Source organism: Chelonia mydas, chromosome 26, assembly GCF_015237465.2.
Source record: "Chelonia mydas isolate rCheMyd1 chromosome 26, rCheMyd1.pri.v2, whole genome shotgun sequence".
NCBI lineage: Eukaryota > Metazoa > Chordata > Testudines > Cheloniidae > Chelonia > Chelonia mydas.
Window position 1 is genome coordinate 15484362 of NC_057859.1, and position 25760 is coordinate 15510121.

Sequence of the window (25760 nt, forward strand, 5' to 3'; positions counted from 1 at the left end):
CGAGTGACCGAGACCAGCTAGAGTTGCCTCTCACTCTGGCCGAGTTCTCGGAAGCCCTCCGTCGTATGCCCACTAATAAGTCTCCAGGCATGGACGCGCTGACCGTGGAGTTCTACCACGTGTTTTGGGACGTCCTTGGCCCAGACCTAGTCACCATCTGGGCCGCGTCTCTGCAGAGCGGGGTCCTCCCTCTCTTGTGCAGGCGAGCTGTTCTCGCCTTATTGCTGAAGAAGGGGGACCTCCGCGATTTACGAAATTGGCGTCCCATCTCGCTCCTCAGCACAGACTACAAAATCATAGCGAAAGCAATCTCGCTGTGGCTAGGGTCCGTGCTGGCGGACGTGGTCCACCCAGACCAGACCTACACCGTCCCAGACCGCAGTATCTTTGATAACCTATTTCTGGTTCGGGACCTTTTGGAACTCGGGTGTAGAGACGGTCTGTCATTTGCCCTCCTGTCCCTAGATCAGGAGAAGGCGTTCAATAGGGTGGACCACGGGTACCTCCTGAGCACTCTGCGGGCGTTTGGCTTCGGACCCCACTTTGTGGGTTTTCTCCGGGTGCTGTACGCTTCCGCAGAGTGTCTGGTTAAGCTCAACTGGACCCTGACCGAACCGGTCAGCTTCGGGCGAGGAATACAGCAGGGGTGCCCCCTCTCGGGCCAACTGTACGCTCTGGCGATCGAGCCCTTCCTCTGTCTCCTCCGCAGGAGGTTGACAGGGTTGGTGCTGCGGGAGCCGGAACTGTAGCTGGTCCTGTCGGCGTACGCTGATGATGTGCTCCTCGTGATCCGGGCGACTTGGCGCGGGTGGAGGCTTGCCAGGCCATCTATTCGGCAGCCTCCTCCGCCCGGGTCAACTGGGTCAAGAACTCTGGTTTGGCGGTAGGAGACTGGCGGCAGGCGAGCTCCCTCCCACCCACACTTCAGACCATCCGGTGGAGCGCAGGTCCGCTGCTCTACCTCGGCGTTTACCTTTCTGACACGCATCCCTCTCCGCCGGAGAACTGGGAAAATTTAGAGGGCGGGGTGATAGAGTGGCTCCAGAAATGGACAGGACTACTCCGATGTCTCTCCCTCCGAGGGAGAGCGCTGGTGCTCAATCAACTAATCCTGTCCATGCTCTGGTACCAGCTCAACACCCTGGTCCCGGCCCCGGGTTTCCTGACCAACCTCCGGACATCGATTCATAGAATCATACAATATCAGGGTTGGAAGGGACCTCAGGAGGTCATCTAGTCCAACCCCCTGCTCAAAACAGGACCGATCCCAGACTAAATCATCGCAGCCAGGGCTTTGTCAAGCCTGACCTTAAAAACTTCTAGGGAAGGAGATTCCACCACCTCTCTAGGTAACGCATTCCAGTGTTTCATAGACTATCAGGGTTGGAAGGGACCTCAGGAAGTCATCTAGTCCAACCCCCTTGCTCAAAGCAGGACCAATCCCCAATTTTTGCCTCCGATCCCTAAATGGCCCCCTCAAGGATTGAACTCACAACCCTGGGTTTAGCAAGCCAATGCTCAAACCACTGAGCTATCCCTCCTAGTGAAAAAGTTTTTCCTAATATCCAACCTAAATCTCCCCCAGTGCAACTTTAGACCATTACTCCTTGTTCTGTCATCTGCTACCACTGAGAACAGTCTAGAGCCATCCTCTTTGGAACCCCCTTTCAGGTAGTTGAAAGCAGCTATCAAATCCCCCCTCATTCTTCTCTTCTGCAGACTCAACAACCCCAGTTCCCTCAGCCTCTCCTCATAAGTCATGTGTTCCAGTCCCCTAATCTGGGATTCTGGGGTTCTTTTGGTCAGGAACGCACTGGGCCCCTGTAGGGGTCCTTCATCTACCCCTGAAGGAAGGAGGACAGGGCCTGAAGTGTCTACACACTCAGGTCCGTGTCTTCCGCCTCAAGGCCCTACAGAGGCTCCTCTATGGTGGAGGCAGTTCGGCGTGGAGCACACTGGCGCACGCCATCCTGCGCCGCACCCGAGGGCTCCGATACGACCGGCAGCTCTTTTATCTCTGCCCGGGAGGTCTTCCGCATGACCTCTCCAGGCTGCAGTCTTCTACCAGGACCTCCTCCGGACTTGGAAACTGTTTTTAATGACCAGGTTCGTGGCAGCCACCGAGGAGGAGCCCCTGCTACACAACCCCCAGCTCCATGTGCAGGTGGCGGAGTCCCGCTTGGTGTGCCAGAGCTTGATCCTGGCAGAAGTCACGAGAGTCGGAGACCTCCTGGACCACGACCGGGGAGACTGGCTGGATCCCCTGACGCTCGCCCGGCGCATGGGGCTCTCCAGACCTCGCACCCCCGGCGCGTACTTCAGGAGGTGAAGTCCGCTTTGCCACCCGCTGTTCGAGCTTACCTCGACCAGGTCCTGCTCGAGGGCACGCCCTGCCCACCCTCTACCCCAGGCCGGCGGGCTGTACTTTTTAATTGGACCCCTGCCCTGCAGATCCAATTGCACCCCGCCCCACCCCTTCACTGCGAGCCGGCTGCATGAACTGCAGCCGGTATGCTTCCAAACCGCGCCAAGGAAACATCTATACACGCTCGCGCTCCACACCCTTCACGCCCTGACCCTAGTGGCCTGCCCCGACACAAAGTGGCGAGACCTTCTGCCACCTTTGGAGGGTGAGCAGCCCCGGTGGGCCAGCCTATATTCCACCTTGGTTCCGAGGCCCGTCAGGGACATCAGTTGGCGGCTCTTTCATGGAGCTGTGAGCACAGGCACGTATTTGGCGCGATTCACCCCCATCCCAGATACTTGTCCCTTTTGTGGTGTGAGGGAAACCCTGGCGCACGTATATCTGGAGTGTGCCAGGCTGCAGCCCCTGTTCCAGCTCGTCACAAATCTCCTATTACGTTTTTGGTTGCATTTTTCCCCTCACCTTTTTATTTATGCACTCCTCATCCATGGCCTCACAAAGTCACGGGATCTCCTAGTTAACCTCCTCCTGTCCCTGGCTAAAACAGCCATCTATAAAACCAGAGAGAGGAGGTTGGCTGATGGAGTTTCCTGTGACTGTGGGGCCGTTTTACGATCCTCGGTCCGTTCACGTATCCGGGCGGAGTTCCTCTGGGCGGCGTCCACCGACTCCCTTGATGCTTTTGAGGAGCAGTGGGCGCTGTCCGAGGTTCTCTGCTCGGTGTCCCCGTCCGGGTCCCTTTATCTGACCCTTTGATTGGGGGAGAGAGTAAGGGACCCCAGCCCCAGCCATTGCTGCTGCGGACACCACCACCCTAGAGGGGTCCTTTCACACGTGGGTGCACGTGACTCCCCCCCCCCCGGACTGTCCACCCCACAGCCTGCCCCTCTTGTTGGGTGCTTTCAGAGGAGGGAATTGTTGGTGACACTTGGGCGTGGCGCCAGGTAACTCGAGGGGGTGGAAAACCACGAGAGTCGAGGAAGCCCCCCGCCCTGGGCCCGGGCAAGCTTGAACACTTCCCTCCCCTGAAGCTAATGAGAAAACAATTGTGATTGGTTGCTGTGTTACACATTGCATATGCTGCTGTTTTTACTTTGTAAGTGTGTTATGCAAATACAAATATCTTTTGCTTCAAAAAATTACTCTCCTATAGCCATCTAGCCCGACCCTGTCACATATCCCCCCCCTCTGGTCAACACTACAGGGTTGAGCAACTTGGGACGTCAGGCAGTGTATTCGTGACAAGCCATCTGCATTGCCAAGGTGGCTTCCAGCCCGGTGTTGTATGGTGAATTGGAAAGGTTGTAGGGACAGGAACCATCTGGTCACCCTTGCGTTCTTCTCTTTATTTCGCTGCATCCACTGGAGGGGTGCATGGTCGGTCACAAGGGTAAACCGTCGTCCCAGAAGATCATAACATAGTGTTTCCACGGCCCATTTCACAGCTAGGCTTTCTCTTTCAACCACAGCATACTTCTGCTCTCTCGGGAGGAGTTTCCTGCTGAGGTAGAGGATTGGGTGTTCTTCATCTCTGACCATCTGCGATAGGACAGCTCCCAATCCTGCTTCAGATGCATCTGTTTGTAAAATGAATTCTTTGTTGAAGTCTGGGGCTATAAGCACGGGGTTACTGCAGAGGGCTGTCTGTAGATCCATGAATGCTTTCTCTGCGGCATCTGTCCACTTCACCATGTCTGGAATCCGGGCTTTTATCAGGCCTGTCAGGGGACTCGCTCTGGTAGCAAAATGGGGAATAAATCATCGGTAGTACCCCACCACACCTAGAAATGCCCGGACTTGCTTTTTCTGATTCGGCAGGGGCCAATTTTGGATAGCCTCTAGTTTGTTTAGTTGGGGCTTGACCATGCCCCTTCCTACAATGTAGCCAAAGTATTTAGCCTCGGCTAGCCCTATAGCACACTTGGCTGGGTTGGCTGTGAGGCCAGCCTGTCTTAGCGTGTCCAGAACCACTTCCACCTTTCCTAAGTGGGTTTCCCAATCAGGGGTGTGAATAATCACATCATCCAGGTATGCCGCTGCATAACTGGTATGGGGCCATAGGAGCTTGTCCATAAGACGCTGGAAGGTGGCAGGTGCCCCATGCAGTCCAAAAGGAAGAACAGTATATTGAAACAGACCCTCTGGGGTAGAAATGCTGTCTTTTCTTTTGAATCTTTGGCAAGGGGAATCTGCCAGTATCCCTTTGTTAAATCAAGGGTGGTCAAAAATCGGGCATTGCCCAGGCGGTCAACTAACTCATCGATATGGGGTATGGGGTATGCATTGAATTTGTATCTCTCATTCAGCCGGCGAAAGTCATTACAAAATCTAGTGGTGCCATCGGGTTTGGGCACCAACACAATCGGGCTTGACCACTGACTGTGGGACTCTTCGATGACTCCCAGCTCCAACATCCTTTTTACCTCTGCCTTGATCTCCTCCCTTTCTGCTGCTGGGACCCAATAGGGCCTTAAAGTTACCTTTGCCCCAGGGTCTGTGATAATGTGGTGATATGCTTCGGTGGTCTGGCCTGACTTGGTTGAAAACACGTCCTGGTATCAGTTGATCATATCAGTTACCTCCTTCTTCTGGTTTGGTGTCAGATCAGTGGATATCCTGATCTGCTCCTGCATGTTATTTCCCTGGATTGGGGTCTCTTGGGCTACTACACACGCCTCTCGTTGGTGCCAAGGCTTTAAGAGGTTAATGTGATAAATTTGTTCTTGTTTCCGGCGTCCTAGCTGCCGCACCTTGTAGGTTACTTCCCCCACGGGTTAAACCACCTCATAGGGCCCTTGCCATTGGGCCAAAAGCTTGCTTTCTGCCGTGGGTACCAACACCATCACCCGATCCCCTGGTTGGAACGGTTGGACTTTTGCCTGGCGATTGTAACCGCTGGGCCTCCTGCGCCTTTTCCAAATGTTCCGGTACAATAGGGGTGACCCAGGCTATCCGTTCTCGCATCTGCAACACATGGTCAGTTATATTTCTCCCCTCATTGCAATATCTAGTATGCCACAGGGGTGGTGTCCGTATAATAATTCAAAGGGGGAAAACCCAGTTGAGGCCTGAGGTACCTCCCGGATTGCAAACACAAGGTAGGGTAGTAGGGTGTCCCAATCCTTCCCGTCTCGACTTACCACTTTCCTTATCATTGCCTTGAGGGTTTGGTTAAACCAGGCCATCCGTCTGCAGTTCTCAGGGTATGTATATGGAGCATTGTACAGAGGTCCTTCATTAGCTTCGACATAAATGGGGTACCTTGGTCTGTTAATATCTCCTTTGGTAGCCCCACTTGGGCAAAGATCCCCACCAACTTTTTAGCTATCGTTTTAGAGGCCGTGTTCCGGAGGGGGACGGCTTCTGGGTAGCGAGTAGCATAATCCAGAATGACAAGTATATAGTGGTGGCCCCGGGCTGTCTTCTCCAAGGGTCCCACTAGATCCATGGCTACTCGCTCGAAGGAGACCTCTATGATGGGAAGGGGTACTAAAGGTGCCCTCAAGTGGGGACGGGGACTGTGCAGCTGACACTCCGGGCAGGACGCACAATACCTCCGCACTTCTTCATGTACTCCGGGCCCGAAGAATTGTCGCAGGACCCGTGCCAGGGTCTTCTCTACCCCCAAATGCCCCCCAAAAAGGTGACTATGGGCCAGACTTAATACAGCATTCTGGTGTTTTTGAGGTACTAGGATCTGCTGTACCTTCTGCCCCTGTACTGGTGCAACCCGGTATAAGAGATTCTTCTTCATTATGAAGTAGGGTCCTGGTCCCTGGGTTTTCCCTTCCACGGGGGACCGCATCTATTTTGGTCACCTCCTTCCCAATGTTGTCGTACCTTGGGTCTTCAGCCTGGTCCCGTCCAAAATTTCCTCTCCCGGGGCTAATCTGCCCGAGATCTAGGGGGCCAGTCTCTGTTGCCTCGACTGGTTCAGCTCTCGGTCAGGGGTCTGGGACGACGGGCCCCCGATCTCGGCCGGGGGTCTGGGCGGCGCCCGGGACGTCGGGTCCCCGATCTCGGCTGGGGGTCTGGGCGGCGCCGGGCACAGGGGGCCCGATCTCGGCCGGGGGTCTGGGAGGCGCCCGGGACGACGGGCCCCCAATCTCGGCCGGGGGTCTGGGCGGCGCTGGGCACAGGGGGCCCGATCTCGGCTGGGGGTCTGGGAGGCGCCCGGGACGACGGGCCCCCGATCTCGGCCGGGGGTCTGGGCGGCGCCGGGCGCGGGGGGCCCGGTCTCGGCTGGGGGTCTGGGCGGCGCCGGGCGCGGGGGGCCCGATCTCGGCCGGGGGTCTGGGCGGCGCCGGGCACAGGGGGCCCGATCTCGGCCGGGGGTCTGGGCGGCGCCGGGCGCGGGGGGGCCCGGTCTCGGCCGGGGGTCTGGGCGCTCCTGTCACACACACAATACCCATTTGCACGTGTGAACACTTGGGAGCCCCGGGCCAGCCCCCGGGGTGGTCAGCTCGCAGGGGCGCCCCGGGGCTCGGGGTGCTCCAGCGGCCCCGGTCCTGCGGCTGCGGACCCCCGCCCAGGGTGAGCGATGCAGGGGCGGCCCCGCCCCCGGCCTGAGCCCCGCCCCGGGGCGGCACGAGGCCTTGGGGGCGGGGTTACCCCCCTCCCTGCTCAGCCCCGCCCACGGCCCCGCCCCCTTCCCGGCGCCGTGTGGTCGGTTCGGCTCCACCCTTCCCCCCTCTCGGCACCTTCCAAGATGGCGGCGCCCCTGGGCGGAAAGCGGCTGATGGTGAGGTGGCGCCGCGGCCGGAGCAGCCCCGGGGGCGGGGCCTAGCGCGGGGCCGGGGGTCGCCGGGCCAGGCAGACGCTCCGCGAGGGGCGGATTCAGCCGGGCGGCGCCCAGCGGGTGGGGATGTGCTCGGCGCGGTACGTTATGCTAACGGCTGTGCGAGCACAGAGGGGACGGAGTGTGTGAAACAACGGGGCGGGCGGTGCCCCGGCCGGGTGGGACCAGGAGAGGGGGATGCAGCTGCCGCCCAGAGTCGCTCCCTTCCCCTGCCCGCAGGGCTTAATGCCCCTTTCCCCAGAGAGCTGGCAGTCCAAGTACCCGCTCACCCAGGAGCCAGCTCCGGCCCCTGTCAGCCCCGCGGACCCTGGCAACTCACCTTGGGAACATTTCATCAAAACCCCGGGGCCCCAGCACCGAAATGGCCAGCCAGGCGTCCCTGGAGCCGGGCTCGCAGGAGGAATGTGCGGGACCCAGCGGTGCCCGCGGCTTTGGAGCCAGCCAGCGGGGCGTTCCAGTAATAGACTGGCTCCGGGTGCGTCTCCCTCCAGTGGTTCTAGCACGGGGGTGGGCAAACTTTTTGGCCCGAGGGCTACATCTGGGTATGGAAATTGTATGGCGGGCCATGAACGCTCAGGAAATTGGGGGTTGGAGTGTGGGAGGGGGTGAGTGCTCAGGCTGGGGGTGTGGGCTCTGGGGTGGGGCTAGAAATGAGGAGTTCAGGGTGCGGGAGGGGACTCCGGGCTGGGGCAGGGGGTTGGGGTGCTGGGGAGTGCAGCTCCAGCTAAGAGTGCAGGGTCTGGGGTGGGGTTGAGGATGAGGGGTTTGGGGTGCAGGAGGGTACTCCGGGCTGGGACTGAGGGGTTTGGATCAGGGCTGGGGGAGCGGGTTGGGGCATGGGAGGGGGTCAGGTGTGCAGGCTCTGGGTGGCGCTTACCTCAAGCAGCTCCCAGAAGCAGTGGCATGTCCCCTTTCCGGTTCCTATGCAGAGGCACAGCCAGGCGGGTCTGCGCTCTGCCCCATCCACAGGCACTGCCCCTGCAGCTTCCGTTGGCCGTGGTTCCTGGCCAATGGGAGCTGCGAAGGCAGCGCTTGGGGCGGAGGCAGCGTGCGGATTCCCCTGGCTGCCCCTACATGTAGGAGCCGAAGGGGGGACATGCTGCTGCTTCCAGGAGCCGCGCGGAGCCACAGCATGCGCAGAGCGGGACAAGCCCCCAACCCCGCTACCCAGCTGGAGCGCTGAAGCAGGGCAAGCCCTGGACCCTGCTCGCCAGCGGGAGTTTGAGGGCCAGATTAAAACGTCTGAAGGGTTGTATGCGGCCCCCAGGCCGTAATTTGCCCACCCCTGTTCTAGTAGCTGGCTCCCGGCTCCCACGAATGTGACTCCCGCAGCTCAGTTGCCAGGGCTTTGTGTCTCTGGTGCTGCAGCTCCCTCGTTCGATCCCTAGCATGCAACCAGGGGTCTGTTGCGCTCGCCACCTCCCCTGCTCCCTGATGCCCTGTGCTTTGCTTTGCTAGGCCGCTCCATGGACCCGGGGCGCTTTCTCGTCGCTCCTTCCCTACATCCGGGCTATTCAGACCACAGCTGTGTGCCACAAGGTAAGTGCGTGGCGGGCTGCAGTGGGGAATCCTGCCCATTAGCCGCTCGGCTGCTGCTGCGAGGGTCTGTCCGTGTGGATCCCAGCACTGGCATACACGGCTCATGCACTTGTGAGACACAGGTGCCATCGATGGACAGCCCTTCAAAGAATACCTAGGGAGGTGGTGGTACCTAGGGAGGTGGTGGAATCTTCTTCCTTAGATATTTTTAAGGTCAGGCTTGACAGAGCCCTGTCTGGGATGATTTAGTTGGGGATTGGTCCTGCTTTGAGGAGGAGGTTGGACTAGATGACCTCCTGAGGTCCCTTCCAGCCCTGATATTCTATGATTCTATGAATCCCAGGAGTTGTAAGGTAAGTAACAGCCGTCCCTCCCTCTGAACCTGCAAAACCAAAGCTGGAGAGGGGCCTGTGAGACAGGGCCTCACCCACCCAACAAAGCCTTTCCCCAGCAGGGGCAGAGGCACAGAGTTCTGGGTGAGGCCTTGGAAACCCCCTGTGTACCCCAGCAACCTGTGCCAGGAGCCTTTGCTCTCTCCTCCCCCAAACAGCCCTGCATGGCAGGTATGGTTAGGGCAAGGAGTCAGGACTCTCGCTGGATGACCTGGGGCTGGTCCGTTCTTGCCCATGCCTCAGTTTCCCCCAGGACATGAGGTGATTCTGCCCTGTCCAGGGGTGGCAGGGGCCTGGAGGCTAGGCGAGTCGATGTCGGAGAGTGGCTCCTGGGCTTTTTCTGTAACCTGCACCTCGCAGTGCCTGTTCTTCACTGTGTCTGCACCTTCAGCGCCCCTGAGGTGCCCGCTGAGAGCGTGACTGAGTCTGAGCTGTCAGACTGGGCAGGACCTGGGGGTGTCCTTAGCAGGGAAATGAACACTCAGGCTAAAGCTTCCTGCAGGCTGCCTCATCCACAGGCTGCATGCCGCTGTGCTGCCACGTGTAGCCAGGGCTTGACGGTGCCGGGCATGACGGTGCCAGACCCGAGGAAGGGGGCATGTAGGAAGTGGGATCAGCCTGCTAGCACCAGGGGGTCAGTGCTCTGGGCCCTGGGTACTGCCAAACGCTTTGAAATACCTGCTGCCCTGGTCCCTCCGTGCCGTTAACACCTATGGAGCAGGGGAAGATGCGTCCCCTGCTCCTGGCCCTGCCCAGCAGGGGTAGCCCCCACTGTTGTTTTTCACCCCCCTCCCATGGGTGTTATCTTACAGAACCGGGCGGCCCGAGTGCGAGTCGGGAAAGGAGACAAGCCGGTGACGTACGAACAGGCCCACCCCCCCCACTACATCGCCCATCGCAAGGGCTGGCTCTCCCTGCACACCAGTGAGTGACCCGCCAGCTGCTGCCCTGGGGGTACCTGGGCTTCCCCCTCTCTCAGTGCCTGCCCTGCTCCCCACCATGCCTTCTGCTGGGAGAGACTGGGACTGGAGTAGCCAGGAGCTCCCCTCCAGCCAGTGCTCCTGCCCTGCTCCCCACAGTGCCCCCTGCTGGGAGAAGCAGTTATGCTTATAAGAAGCACACAGGATCTTTTTCAGGGGAAAGAGCAATACACCCTGTTTATTAAAAATGCAACAATTAGCATATGCATTTAAACACACACACACATACGCACACAGAGTCTTGGCAGGATGAACCCAAAGTTTCATGGCCAGGCCCCCTGTTTCCATAGTGATTTTCCCATCATGCTGTAATCAGTTGTTTTTTGACGAGTGCTTGTTTTCTTACATTGTTTTTTTTATTTTTATTTTTTATTAAGTCTTTTAAAAGGTTACCCCATTCTGGTTTTAATCACAGCTATCTTGTCCCCATTGATAGGTGCCGGTCTTATTTTTAAAGTCGTCAATCTGCCCTTCTCTGACATAGGCGTGTTGCAGCTTCCTGGTGCTCTGACATCTCGGTTTTTCCCAAAAACATCTGGTTCAGCGATGGCCTTTACACTTATTTGTTAACACACATGTTCCTCATTTACACACAACACAGAATTAATTTACACAAAGCATTTAAACAAAAACATCAAATTGCAATGCAAAAAAACCCAAGTCATTGCATTTTTTTACTTATTTTAAAATACTAAACCTGCAACAAAATGGTAACCCTAAAAGGTCTGTTACTGCCTTAAAATCAGCTCCGATACAAATTCTGGTTGATGCATCTTTACCAATGGCCCATTAGGCCATTCCTTTCTGCTTTCAAAAAGAATAGCTGGCAAAATATAGTCAAATCATACATCAATAAATGTAATACATGCTACATTATTATTTTTTATTTTAAATTATACAAAATGCAAACATAAAATCCTACTACAACAAGGCCAGGCCTGGAAAAGCCAGGAGCTCCCCCACAGCCAGCATTCCTGCCCCACCCCCCAGAGCGCCCCCTGCTGGGAGAGGCACTCCCCTCCTCCCCCCACAGCCAGTGTTCCTGCATTGTTCCCTACAGCGCCCCCTGCTCGGAGAGGCCGGGGCTGGAATACGTGGGAGCTCCCCCCACAACCAGTGCTCCTGCCCCGCTCCCCACAGCATCCCCTGTTGTGTGGCCCCTCTGACTTAACAAAAGGGGGTGAGGGGTCTTCAACCTGGGCATGGGCCGTTCTCCCTCCCCGAGCTCTTCTCCAGGCATGGGGGAGGGGAGGGAGCAGGAGTCCCTGTCCCCCGGCAGATGTGTGTTCCGTGGCCAGATCCTGATGCAGTGCCTGGCCGGACACCCATGCAGCCCCCTGCTCTGGCTGGTGCTGCTCGTACCATCTCTTAAAGGTGCCCTGTGGGCATGGGGCACCTGGCGCTGTCCCTTCACCCCCCCGCTGCCCTGTCTGCCCTGCAGGTAACCTGGATGGGGAGGGCGGGGCGGCCGAGCGCACCGTGGAGGACGTCTTCATCCGCAAGTTCATCTACGGCACCTTCCACGGCTGCCTGGCCAATGAGATTGTGCTGAAGCGCCGCGCCAACGTGCTGGTCGTCTGCGCCGTCTTCCTGCAGCGCCTGCCGCCCTACAAGTTCTACTTCCTGGTGGGCTACACCGAGACGCTGCTCTCCTTCTTCTACAAGTGCCCCGTCCGGCTGGAAGTGCAGACCCTGCCCGAGAGGGTCATCTACAAGTACCTATAGCACTGCTGGAGCCCCTGGGCGAGGCCTGCCCCCCGGCAGCTGGGCACCCCACCTCTCCCCTGGGCTAGTCTGTGCCTGACTCAGGTCACCTGCTGTCCTGTCTCTCACTGGCCCGTTGTGGGGCAGGACACCCACGCTCCACATGGGCCCGAGGAGGCCATGGACCCGTGGGTGGTGGCCGTGGGGTGCTCTGGTGTGGGTGTTACTGAGGCTCTGGACGTAGCAGTGGCCCAGCCCATCAATGGGGAATAAAAGCACTCTGGCCCCTGTGTCCATCTCTGGAGTCACTGTAGTCCAATTCCTCCCAGCTTGGTCCCGGGGCAGTCAGAGTGTGGGCCTGGGAGCATGGGTAGCAGGTCGCATAGGTTTAGGGAGGCTGTGCCTCCCCAAACAGCCAGACATGACCTTGACAAATTAGAGGATTGGGCCAAAAGAAATCTGCTGAGGTTCAGCAGGACAAGTGCAGAGTCCTGCACTTAGGACGGAAGAATCCCATGCGCCGCTACAGACTAGGGACCGAGTGGCTCGGCAGCAGTTCTGCAGAAAAGGACCTGGGGGTTACGGTGGATGAGAAGCTGGATATGAGTCAACAGTGTGCCCTTGTTGCCAAGAAAGCCAATGGCATTTTGGGATGTATAAGTAGGGGCATTGCCAGCAGATCGAGGGACGTGATCGTTCCCCTCTATTCGACATTGGTGAGGCCTCATCTGGAGTACTGTGTCCAGTTTTGGGACCCACACTACAAGAAGGATGTGGAAAAATTGGAAAGAGTCCAGCGGAGGGCAACAAAAATGATTAGGGGACTGGAACACATGACTTATGAGGAGAGGCTGAGGGAACTGGGGTTGTTTAGTCTGCGGAAGAGAAGAATGAGGGGGGATTTGATAGCTGCTTTCAACTACCTGAAAGGGGGTTCCAAAGAGGATGGATCTAGACTGTTCTCAGTGGTAGCAGATGACAGAATGAGGAGCAATGGTCTCAAGTTGCAGTGGGTGAGGTCTAGGTTGGATATTAGGAAACACTATTTCACCAGGAGGGTGGTGAAGCACTGGAATGGGTTGCCTAGGGAGGTGGTGGAATCTCCTTCCTTAGAAGTTTTTAAGGTCAGGCTTGACAAAGCCCTGGCTGGGATGATTTAGTTGGGGATTGGTCCTGCTTTGAGCAGGGGGTTGGACTAGATGACCTCCTGAGGTCCCTTCCAACCCTGATATTCTAAGATTCTGTGGCCCCGCCCCATGCTGTGACTGCTCCCTGCATATGGCTCCAGTCCTCCAGCTCCAGCCCCCCAGTGCTCCAGCTGGGAGGCTGGGGCCAACTGCCTTCCCAGCACTCCGGGGCTGGGGCCGCGTACCGCCCTCCCTCCTGGCACTCCTTTGGGGCTGCGGGGCTAGCTACGGGACTGGGCTAGTGGCCATGGTGTGGGGGGGGGGGGGGGGCCCTCTGGGCTCCAGCAGGTAGCAGAAGGTGTGGAGCCTCAGGCGGAAGGGATGGGGATGGAGGCTAGCCTCCCCCAGCCGGCGGTTCATTCGCCACCCATGCCTGGGAGCCAGCAGCTTCGCATCTCCACCCTGTGTGGGACATGGCCAAGTCCATGGGGGCTCCCTCCTGCTGCCTTCCCCCACGAAGACCTCCCCCCATCTCTGTGGGACCTACACGCAGACATAAACCTGGGAAAAAGAAAAGGAGGACTTGTGGCACCTTAGAGACTAACCAATTTATTTGAGCATGAGCTTTCGTGAGCTATAGCTCACGAAAGCTCATGCTCAAATAAATTGGTTAGTCTCTAAGGTGCCACAAGTCCTCCTTTTCTTTTTGCAAATACAGACTAACACGGCTGTTACTCTGAAACCTGGGAAAGCCAGCGTGGCGGGATTGGGCACTGTGTTACTGAATCACTGGGGTGATGCTCTGGACCTAAAGCCTACAAAGCCAGTCAGGACTCTTGGGGAGCCTCCTCTCTCTGAGCAGACTGTCTCCAGGTCAAGAAGTTTACGCAGCTTCCACCTTCCTGGGTCTGACCTCGGAGGATTCAGCATCCCCTTCCACACCCGACGTTTCCTGCAGCGAGTTCATCCAGGCGGGGTCCTGGGGAAGCCAGAAGGCCCTGCACACGCACAGCATAGAACAGAACTTGTTAGCACAGAAATCTGTGATTTTCACCCAAGTCCATCTTGGGGGGGAAGGGAGACCAGAGCCAGGGCTCTGGCCCTCCTCCTGTGCCTCAAGCCAGCAGGGATTGACTCGCTTCCAGCCGCCAGGCCCCTGCCCAGCCTGTTGCTCCTCCTCTGGCCTTTGTCTTGCTTCCCAGGCCAAGAGTCACCTGCTCACATCCCCCTCCTGGGTCTCAGGTGACGAAGCAGTGGCCATAGCATCCATGCAGGCAGTTGGAGCAGCCTCCGCAAAAGTCACACGCACTTATTCCCACCACCGTAGGCGCCGACTCCATGGGTGCTCTGGGGCTGGAGCACCCATGGGGAAAAATTGGTGGGTGCAGCCAAGCTCCCTGCCCCACCTCACCTCACCTCACCTCCTCTGCCTTCTTCCCTGAGCGCGCCACCCCGCTCCTCCCAGCCCTTGCCACCGCCAAACAGCTGTAGCAAGCTCGGGGGAAGAGGCGGGGATTGGGGGAAGGGGTTGGAATGGGGACGGGGCAGAGGTTGGGGGGGGTCAATCACCCACTGGCACCATTAGAAGTCAGTGACTGTGCCCACCACCTAAACATTGGTGCAATACAAGGGGAAACTGAGGCACACGCAGCATTCATGCAAAGCAGTAAGACTCACATACAACATAAGGGAAAATCTCCACTTCGTCACACCCTGCATTGGTGCCTGCTCTGTGAAAGGGGTGGAGGTACGGACTGGAGTCCCTGGCTGGGGCACTGGGGGCCAGCCTGGTGTGCTGTACTGCGGGGAGGGGTACGGGAGGGAAACCAGCAGGAATGAGGGGTCTGTCAGGAGCATAGCGGGGGCAGAGGGTGGGGGCAAGGTCTGTCCCACCCAAAGGGTGCCATGGGGCTCAGGGAGGTGAGTAAGGCAGCAGGAGGGGAACCCGCGGCTGATCAACACCCAGCGGGGGGAGGAATGGGCCCTGCTCAGATCTCAGTGGGCTGAAAAGGGGCAGGGCTGGGGCAGTGCCATGGAGATCTTGGTGTGGGATGCCGCTGGACCCAGGGCATGAGGCACTGGGCAGGACATCAGCACTGAAGAGACGTGGCTGCCAGCGTGCGTGGGCAATGGGCACGTGGATTGCCCACTGCCCCAGCTCTGGCAGGCTGGCAGTAGGCCTCTCCACAGATGCTGCTGCAGCGTTTCCTGGTGCCCGCGCCAAGGGGTGCAGACACACGGGGCTCTGGCCCAGAGGGGTGTTCTGCAGGAGGCTCTCGGGGCTGTACCGTGCCATCCACCTGCCCATCCCCAAGGGGTCAGCAGCTCAGCAAGGGAGAAGGAAATACCCAGGGTTCTCTGGGTGGAGCTGGCAGTCGGACCCCAGCCACAGGGAGGCAGGCTGTACTATGATCAGCCTTTGGCGGTGTGGGGAAGGTGTTCACATGCCAGCTCTCGTGTGATGGTCCCAGCGGGGGCGTCCCACCGCTGAGCGGGCACCACAAGCTGCAATGGTGCCAATTCACAGCCCTGTCCCCACTCCCATCCCTGGCATGAGGCCAGGGCTCTGTAGCTCCGGGGCCCACGAGGCCGGGTGGCAGGTGCACGCCCTGACCTCGCGCGGGGCTCGTGCCAGCTCCGAGCACGTGAGTCAAACCGGAGTGAGGCAGAATCATCCATCCTGGCTGAGCTATTTACTGCGCTGTTCCCTTGGTTGCCCGAAGTGGGGCAGAGGGCAAAGGATGAGCTGTGGGAAACTAACTTTCCGGGCAGGGCAGGGCTGGGTTGTTCCCAGGCCTGTGCCCTCATGCCAAGGCAGCTTGGGCCTGGCCAGTGTGCGGCTGGGAGACCTGAACAGAGGGTGCTGCAGTCAGCTGGGTGGGGCTGTAGGGGCTGTTCTGCCCCCAAGTTAGCGCTGACACCTGGCAGCAGGGAGCAGTCTCAGGACACAGCAGGGCTCCTCCCTGCCCCTCTGACACCAACCCCAACTGTGCCCCATAGACTGTAATTTGCTCAGGATCATTCTCACTGCTGGGGAACTTGAGGTAGGGAGTGGGGATGTGACCTCGCTGCTGGGGAAACTGAGGCAAGGAGTGGCAAACTGACTTGCCTAGGGCGGAGCCAGGAAAAGAACCTAGGAATCCTGCTTCCCAGCTAATCACTGGAGCCCTTTTCCCCATCCAAAGCCAGGACTCCCAGTTCCCGGTGCAGTGCTCGGGTGGCAGGCGGGTGTGTGCAGTGTGGGAGAAGGCAGGTGCCCTGGGGCAGGGTGCAGCACTGGCTCGGGCCTGCTCTGTGGGCAGCAAGATCCTGTGGCAGGTGCCAGGGCTGGGCCAGGCCAGGGCTGGTTCCCGCAGTGTGGGGCCAGGTGCCAGCTGGGGGCTGCCAAGCAGGAAAGCGCCCGGGCTTCTGTGCTTGGCTGGGCACGCGTCCCTGCCCCTTTGTCTGGGCACCCTGGGCAGTGCCGGGAGGTGCATCTGGGCTCCCCACATGCAGCGCCGCTGGTGCCCCTCAATCCCGACCTACAGCCCCCCGGTATTCTAGTCCGGTGAGCGATGGCCCAAGGGAGGGGAGCAGGGAGAGTCCTGGCCCCAGTGGTACCCACTGGCCTACTGCTACCCTCAGCGTGTTCTCTGCCCTAGCACTGCCCCTGCAGTAGCCCCCTGCACCCCATGCCCCCTTTGGCCCTCACCCATGTCATGTTGGCTGTTCACATGCAGCATTTCATGGCCACGTGCCCTGGCTGCCCCTCTTTGGTCCCGGGGGGAGGGAGGGAGAGGGAGCGATGGACCTTGCCCCTCCGCTGGCGTCAGGGAGCAGCTCGGAGCTCAGTCCCTGACCCCTTGCCCAGCTTGGGGCAGGAGGAGGCAGAGCCATGGCCAGGACACTGGAGATCATCTGTGTGGGGGAGGCACCGGGGCCCTGGCACCCTAAGCTGTTCGGCTTGGTGGGACTGTCCCTACTTGGGGGGGAGGGGGGCTCCCCAGTCTAGCTCTGCTTCCTCTTCCCTCAGCTGAGAGGCCTGGTGGCCTGCGAGGACAGTGCCAGGGTCCCAGTCCTAGGAGGCAGAGCTGTGCCCCCAGCCTTGTGCCAGTCAGGGGGAGCAAGGTGCCAGCCCCCAGGCCATGGGCAGAGGCAGCTCTGGGCCTTGCCATCAGCCCCAAGTCCCCCTGTGCCGGAGCCAAGGAACACCCAGCCCTCAAGCCTGCCCCTCTCAACTAGTCTCTTCTCCCTCTGTACCCTGGCGGGCCCCAAGTCCCTCAGAAGCCCACGTCTCTTGTGAGGCTCATTCGCCCCAAGATCAACATCTAGCCCTCGGCATCGCTCCCACCTCTGGGCTCCTCAGGTCCGTACACTGGGGGCTGCCTGGGACAGGGACTCTCCTCACTGAACTGGCTGCCATCGTCTCAGCAGACCCTGATCTTCGTTGGAGTCTGGGCAGCGCCCAGCACGACGGGACCTGGTCTCGTTTGGAGTCTGGGCAGAGCCTGGCATGACGGGGCCCTGATCTCGGTTGGGGTCTGAGAAGCACCCACACAGATATAATGTAACTTATAACCTTCCAGGTCTGGTGCTTCTTATTCATTAAGGTAGTTAGGGCCACTCTTCCAGTCTGAGCCGACCAGTGCCCTGTTTGGGTGATTTGTCCCCCATCCGGCACTGAGAGAAAACCGGACTTGTCTTTGCCCGGTATCAGCCCGGGGACACCATCTGGAAGGGCGCACTGCTCCCCCACCCCGCTGCTGGTGGGCCCTCGCAAACCCCGTAGGTGAGGGCCTGCACGGGGGGGACTGCAGTGCTGGAATGTCTGGTATTCTGGGAATGAGTGAGCAGCACCCCAGGGTGCTCTGTCACAGCGAGGGCGATAGGGTGCTAAGCACACAGGCCACTGCCCACCCTGGGCAGAGCTGGCTCGCCAGCTCTTCCACCCGCTCCTGGCTGGCTTGGTGCCAAGGCTATGGCCTAGTTGGGAGCTCTGTGACGAGGTCTGGGGCTGGCGTCAGGGGGGCGTTAATGAATTCAGTGTTGCGTGGAGGAGCTGATCTCTGTGTTAAAGAAAAGCTCCTCCAGCGGGTTTGAAATTGCAGCAGGGGCGGGGGGTTGGGTGGGGGGCTGAACAGCTGCCCTTCCTGATATCTGGATTAGTCATGCTGGGACCCCCACACGCACCCCTGGCGGTGAAACATGCCCTCCCCTCCCCTCGCTGGGGCAGGCAGGGTTAGCTGATGCCCCCGGAGTTCCTGGGTCCTGGGCCTTCCCCTCCCGCCATGTAACCCCACTAGGCAGGGCGCCTTCATGCCCTGGGCAGCTCTGTGCCCCGGGGAGGGGACCCGCCCTGCCCCCTGCTGCTTACTGGACTGGGTTCACTGGGCAGAGGCTGTCTGGCTCTGGGGCTGCATCGCCAAGAGTTCAGTTCCCAGCACGGTGGGCACACTGACAATCCATCCCTTGCTCTGGGCAGCGCCCAGCACGACGGGGCTCTGATCTCACTTGGGTTTGGGCAGAGCCCAGCACGATGGGGCTCTGATCTCGGGTGGGGTCTGGGCAGCATCTGGCATGACGGGGCCCTGATCTCAGTTGGGTCCGGGCAGTACCGGGCATGATGGGGCCCTGATCTCGGTCGGGGTCTGGGCAGCGCCCGGGACCATGGGGCCCTGATCTCAGGTGGGGTCCGGGCAGCGCCCGGCACGAAGGGGCCCTGATCTCGGTCGGGGCCTGGGCAGTGCCCACAGACCAGAGGATGTCACAGCACAGGAGAATGCCCTCACTATGTCCTCACCACTCAGCCCTTCCCCCTCCCCAGATGTGGATGCCTGGCTCTTTGGGGTGTGGATCGGGGAGGGTGACACCTCTCCTTGTGTGGGGGGGATGGGGAGGCTCTTTGAGCAGCCTGCTCCTCCTGGGGTTTCTAAGGGGCAGATTCGTGCACCTGCCGGGGTTGACCAGCATGCCCACCAGTGCGTGTCTGGGCGGTCAGACGCAGCAGGTGACTCCAGCCTGCCCAGTTCAAGGGAGTTGCCCAGGGTAGTACCCTGAACCCCCCAGACGTTGGCACAGGTCGCTCTTTGCCTGGTACCTGGGCACATCCCCACCCCACCCAGGGCAGGCGTGATCGTGCTGCGCCCACATGACTCACATGTCGCCTATGGGATCAGCACAGCTGTTTGGGCGCTAACCTGGAGCAAACACGCCCGCCCTGCCAGCATTTGACCTGTGGGGCGATACGCGCCAGCTGTCAGGCAGTGCCCAGCTTGGGCCTGTTCGCCCACCGCCATCAGACAAGACGGCCAGATCCCAGCCCCGTCCTGGTGCTATGGAGGGGTCCCCCAGGGAGCTCAGACCGCTTCCTTGAGCAAGTCCCCACAGCCCCATCTGGGAAGTTGGTGGGGAGGGGGCTGTTTTCATTGTCACACATGGTTCGAAGTCTCCCCTCCCTGCCCCCCTCCCCCGCATCTCTTGGCCTTGAGTTTGAATTTAGATTCTGCCCCTGCAAAGGAGCACAGGAAAGCTGCTGCTGCAAGTCTGATGCCCCAAACCCAAAGGGCCAAGCTAGCGCCAGATTCAGGGAATCCAGCCCCGCCCCCCCCCAGGCACCTGACTGCTCTCGGTTCATTGGGGGACGTGGCCCTAATCCTGGGCACTGAGCCCTTCGGAGATTCCCGCCCACAGGGGCCGAAAGGCACGCAGGCTGGAGGACCAGACATGGCAGCCACGCCCAAGTGCCGTGGCTTTGCTGGGTGGCTACTCAGAGCTGGGAGCACAGCGAGCTTGCTGTGCCCATGCTGGTCTGGGAGCGGCCAGAGCCCGGGGCTCCCTGGCAGAAGCCATGGGTTCCCCCATGCGCAGGGCCAGCCGGCTCCACCCATCCACTCAGCTCCTAGCACTTCCATAGCATGGTCCTGCTGCTGCCTCAGGGACTGTGGGGGCCTTGGAGCCCAGTGTCTGTGGCGCCCGTTGGTGGGCAAGCGGCTTGGGGGGAGAATCACAGTAAGCAGTAGGGGCAGGGTTCCCAGCAGGGAAGTGATTCAGGCTCAGAGTGGGCAGGAAAGGGCAGTGAGCTGAGCCGTGCTCCCCTGGGGTTGGGGGTGCAGCCAAGATGGCATGGCAGGGAGTGGGGGGGCAGCAGGCTGCAAGGAACCAGAGGATCTGGCTGGGCTGCAGCTCTGGGCCAGCGTGGGGCAGAGCAGCCAGCCCTGCAGCTTTGGCAGGGCCAAGCCTGGCCTCGGTAGCTGGACTGGGATTGTCGGGCTGGATGGATGGCGCAGGATGTTCTGGATTGGGCCCATCACAGGATTGGGCCCACACTTGGCTCAGGGGCTCAGGTGTGTCTTTGACAAGCCCCGTTCTGGGACCCCGGATGGGCTGGACCAGGGAGAGGCCAGTGCCAGGCATCTGTCCCCAGTTCTGGAAGGGGAGTGGGGTCTAGTGGTTAGAGCCAGGGGGCAGGGCTGGGCGTCAGGACTCCTGGTTCTACCCCTGGCTCTGGAAAGGGAGTGGGATGGGAGCAGGAGAGGGGTGGGGAGCCAGGACTCATGGCTCCTATTCCTGATTTTGCCGCTGACATTGGACAAACCCCTTCCCTGCTCCGTGCCTTAGTTTCCCCAGGTTAACAATGGTGATTATTATGGGGTCACTATACCTCTGTCCTGTTCTAGTCTCTCTGAGGACCCGCAGCTGGTGTTCTCCCTCTGCCTCCACCTGCCCTGAGGTTGGATCACGTGATTCTCTCCCACTCTCAGGCCAGACACAGGTGCAGGACCGTGGGTAACAACCATCGGTGCCCTGCAGGTCCCACTGGGACCCTGGGACCAGGGAGGCAGTGACCACCAGCCTCCTTCCCCCCGGCTCAGGGTTTTGACTGAGCAAATGGAACAAAGTAGCAGAGAAAAAGAGTTTTCTGAACCCGATCCTTGTTGCTGCCAACTCTGATGAGCAGAAGGTTACACACACACACGCACCCCCCGGGCTGTCTGGACAATCAGGCCTCCAACTGTCAGCTCTGCTGGGCTTAGCCTGGGTTATGGCAAGAGGCTGTGTCTGTACAGAGCCCGGCTGGTGGCTAGCAGCCTGGCTCTTCGTGCCGGAGTCCCACATCCAGCCCCCGGGGTGACACATGGGGCTGTGCTGGGGGGGCCCTGCAGAGCCCCATCTGTGGCAATAAAACCAGGGTCACTGCCACCTGGGCAAGCTCCATGGAAATGGTGCAATCAGCTGGTGGGCTGGGTTCCAGCTCCTTCCTGCCCCATTTCTTGCCTCGGCTTCTCTCCCCTGTGGTTTGATTGCCCACTGCGTCACTTGTATTGCAGCGTGCGCAGTTCAGGGACTAGCAGCGATCAGTTTTACCCCTTGGAAGGCAACTTCCGCTCTTGGGCTGGGGCTTTACGGCGCGTTGTGTAAACACTCAGCACAAAACAAAAACATCGGGGGTGGGGCGTGATCCAGGCCCAACCCAGCTGTGCCCATGTGATGCTTTTGCCAAGTGGTGGCAGCAGCCGCCAGGCCGGGTTCAAACAGGGTGGGGAGCCTCCAGAAAACGTAACCAGCCCGTCTGAGCCCTGGGGAACGATCTACATGCCCCTTGGTGCCTTGAATGAGCAGCCTCTAGGGCTTGGAACGTGACAGCAGCCCGGTGGCTTCAGTGTAGACCCTCACCGCAGTGCTGGGTGGCGGGAAGTGTTCTTCTAGCGACCCAGTGCCGTCTGCACCAGGGGTCAGGTTGCGTTAATACAGCGCCCAGGGTGTGTGTGGATTTTTCACATCCCCCCTGCCCCAAGTGATGTAGCTGGGCTGATCTCACAGGCTTTACACTCATGAACTGGGGGTGCTAACAAAGAGAATTCACTGGGGGCGAGGAGTCCCCTTAGGGGGGCCAGCTGGGAATAGATCAGCACTGTCTCCCTCCTGTCAGACTCCCGCCCACTGAGCTGTCCTGGCGATAGTTTTCGCCTCCACCTTTGGGGTTGCGAGTGGCTAAGCAGGCTAAGTGGCCTGGGGCAGCCTCTCCTGCTCCTGCTCTCTGCTGGCCCAGAGCAAAAAGCTTCCAACTACTCAACCAACCGCCTGCATGGATCGGTCTCTTCTAACCCTGCACCTCCAAGCTAAGCTAGACGGGATGGGGAGATGCCATTTCTGATTCAATAGTGTAGTCTCCTCACCAGCCTGGGCGCGGGGGCCTCTCCGGCCTGCCTGCATTTAAAAGTTATCGGGGGGTGATGATCATTGACATAGCTACACCTAGGGCTGGCACAGGCATAAAGGAGCTTTGTACCCATACGGCTATTCCCCATCGTGCCCTGCAACAGCACCACTTGTATAAAGCACCTTACACTCCTCATTCCACTCTGGCAAGCAGCGCCAGGGATGGGCATTTGGGGTTTGTGTTATTTTATTTTAAAAAAACAAATCAACAGCTTCTGACGAGACCTAAATGTAGCAACGGCTCCAAAATCATCACAAGGTGCAGTGCGAAGCCAGGCTCTTGTTAAATACCTATGAGCTCCTCCTGATGCAGCGCATCAATAGTTTGCCTCCCTTTGGCTGTGAAAGGAAGGTTTTTGTTGCACCTCTGTGCGCAGGAAATGAATGCACTGAAGCGGGATATCTGCCGTTGTGTGCAATGCTGTTACAGCCGTGTGAGTCCGGGATATTCGTGAGACATGGTGGGTGAGGTCACATCTACTATTGGACCAACTTCCACTGGGAGAGAGACAAGTTTGAGAGCCACACCGAGCTGCCTTGAAGACAAGCTCTGCAGCTCTAAGGCTGGTGTCTCTCCTCAGCAGCAGCTGCTGACCCAATAAAAGATCTGGCCTCCCCCACCTCGTCTCTCAAACAGGGTGATGTTTTCTGCTTAAATCCCAACAAGGAATTGTCAACAAATGTTCTACTAGGAATGTCAAAACCCTTAACAGTCCTGATGCTTCCTTTTGTTTTTCCAGGGTAAAAATGAAGTGGTGACAAGGATGCAGTTTGACTTTAAATCTGCTCCACCAAAGCAAGGTTTTCCACTCTCACATGCTCTCAGGGGTCAACTCCTGGGAAACGGCCTCATTTCCGGGGAACTTCAGAGAAAGAAACATAAAGAAACTGGTTAAAAAAAAAAAACCTAAATCCACTTCCAAGCGGGAGAATATTAAAACTACTTTGCACCACACCATATAGGCATTTGTGGCTGGAGCGAGCCAGCAAGTCCTTTGACCGGCTGTACCTAAATCCCATTGCTATGAAACCGGTTAACATCCACTTGCTCCTGGAGTGCAAGCAATTTATCTGCACAGCGGCACAGACGGGAGCCAGCCCACAGCCTCGGAAGGCATCTTGGTCTGGTTCTCCCAGCCTGACCCACCCTGTTCAAACTGGTTTGGGGCCTGCCCTAGGCTCTGGCATTGGCTCTTAATGACCCTTAACTGGAATCAACTATTAGAAAGGGCCCCCTCCCTTTAGGCTGGGCTACCACCCAGACGCCCCCCTGGGGGGAAATAATCTGCCTCGACACCCCTAGCCGGTGCGCAGAGTTGGGGCAGGAATTGTTTCAGGCTGGGATCTGGTCTGTGCAGTGCAGGGTGGCAAAGGAGACGATCACAAATCTGTGCCAGTGCTGGCAGTGCAATGCCCGGGAGGGCAAGGTGGCAGGCCCCGGGGCTGGGTGGTTGATTAGCTCCCCGCCCAGCCCCATCGCCAAGGCCAGGCGGGTCACGAGTGCTGGGCGTTTGCAGGGTGTTATCTGAGCCGTCACTCTGAAAGATTTATCCCTCCAGCGCCCGCTGGGGCCAGGCGGTGCCAGGACCGCGAGGGCAATCCAAGTGGCCGGGATCACTTGGGCACATGCTGATGGCACTGCCAGGCTCTGCTCAGGGCCTAGCAACAGACAGTCAGGAGCCAGTGGGCTGGGCCCCCCCATGGGGCACCCTCCCCCCAGCGCATCAGAGCCAGGGAGCCATTGACTTTGCACATCTGGAGAGTGCCCCAGCCAGCCCAGAAATGCAGCTGCCTCTGGGGTGAGGCACAGCAGCTGTTCACCAGGCACACAGGCGGGGAAAGAGAGGCCTGTATGGAACGGAGCCTGCAGGGGGTGTTTAGGGAGGTGAAATGGAGGCATGGGAGATGGGCTCTCCGGCCCAGAACAGGCAGCGCGACTGAGACAGACCTGGGGGAGATGCCGTGGCCTGGGCAGGTCAGATTAAAACTCGGTGTTAGATCTCATCCAAACTCACCGCCTGCAGCACTGACTGCCTGTGCACAGCGCCCCCACCCCACGCCCGGCAGACTGCCCAGCCAGGGCTGTGGGGCTCCCATGTCCTTACCAGGAAGGGCCTGCCCACAGGGTGAGGGTTCAACCGGGACAGAGAGGCAAGATGGAACTCCCCACAGCCATTCAGTGGGCCAGTGGCCACGCTGGGGACAGAACCCAGGAGTCCTGGCTCTCAGCCCCCCCACTCCAACCCCTAGACTCCAATTCCCTCCCAGAGCTGGGGACAGAACCCAGGAGTCCTGTCTCCCAGCCCCCCTGCTCTAGCTCACAAGGCCCCGCTCCCCTCCCCAAGCCAGGAAAGGAACCCAAGAGCCCTGGCTCTCAGCCACCCCCCCAACCCCCCTGTTTGGTGAACCGTGCTTCCTGTAAGTAAATGATCAATCCCCTCCCCACCCCGTTGCGAGGAGAGGAAAGGGGCTGGGGCAAGGATCCTGGGTCTGAGCGGAAAGAGCAGCAGATGCTTGAGCAATCCATGCCCCACACCCTTGTCCCAGGTGACCCGGGTGTCCCCGACAACCCCAGCTGTTCTCCTAGGCCTCACCCAGGTGGGGCTCCCTCCCAGCCCAATCTGGGAGCTGCCCCCCCACCCCAGCCAGCCCAGGGTGGAGGGCAAGGGGGCAGATGGGTGAGGACAGGAATCCTGGGGGATTAGGGAAGTGTCCCCCCACCCCTCCTCGATGGGCTGCAGTCGTGGGCCAGGCTGAGCCAGCCTGGGTTTAAGGGGCGTAGGGCATGGTGCAGGGCTCTGCTCTATGCTGCCTCCTGCCAGTGCCCCTAGCCTCCCCCTCTACCCGTGTCCCTGTGCCTCAGTTTCCTACCAGTGTCCTCCCCCCTCCCCTTAATTCTGACAGTGCCTCATTATCCTCCCCCTCCCCCCTCCTCTGCCAGTGCCCACCCCCTTCCAATACCCCGAGCCCCTCTTCCCCACCTGTGCCCCCTCCCTGCCAGTGCCCACCCCCACCCCCTTCCCTACCAGTGTCCTCATCGGGCAGACCTCTGGAGTGCCTGGGCATCCCACCCAGCTGCCTGGGTGTTGCTGTCTCCACGTCCTGCCTAATAATTCTTCGCAGAATCCCACACTCTGCCTGGGACTCCCTCCCTGGAGGGCGAAATCGGAGGACAAATGCTTCCTGGTGCATTTGTGCTCAGCATCTGCCCCCTGGGCATCTCATTCAGGTGCACCCCGAAGGGAACTCTAGGGTACAGATGTGGTGACCCGCATGAAAGACCCCCTAAGCTCATTTCTACCAGCTTAGGTTAAAACTTCCCCAAGGCACAAATTCTTTGCCCTTGGAGGGTATGCTGCCACCACCAAGTGATTTAACAAAGAATCAGGGAAAGGACCACTTGGAGTTCCTATTCCCCCAAGCCCTTACACCCCCTTTCCTGGGGAGGCTTGAGAATAATATCCTAACCAATTGGTTACAAAGTGGTCACAGACCCAAACCCCTGGGTCTTAGGACAATAGAGAAATCAGTCAGGTTCTTAAAAGAAGGATTTTATTTTTTTTTAAAAAAAAAGGTAAAAATCACCTCTGTAAAATC

At 59.1% G+C, this 25760-nt stretch overlaps 1 protein-coding gene across 3 annotated transcripts; it reads left to right on the plus strand.

Moving 5' to 3' along the window:
* The first annotated feature begins 7043 nt into the window (after positions 1-7043).
* On the plus strand, positions 7044-12134 carry LOC102935619 (28S ribosomal protein S24-A, mitochondrial). Of its 3 annotated transcripts, none has more exons than XM_037886451.2 (4): positions 7044-7166; positions 8682-8762; positions 9967-10078; positions 11576-12134. In XM_037886451.2, the coding sequence occupies exons 1-4, from the start codon at positions 7134-7136 to the stop codon at positions 11857-11859; spliced, it is 510 nt and encodes a 169-aa protein (XP_037742379.1). In that variant the 5' UTR covers positions 7044-7133; the 3' UTR covers positions 11860-12134. The 3 variants fall into 3 exon arrangements, with proteins under 3 accessions (XP_037742379.1, XP_037742378.1, XP_037742380.1); XM_037886450.2 differs by lacking the exon at positions 7044-7166 and adding an exon at positions 7211-7698; XM_037886452.2 differs by lacking the exons at positions 7044-7166; positions 11576-12134 and adding exons at positions 7329-7698; positions 10571-11005.
* Positions 12135-25760: the final 13626 nt, after the last annotated feature.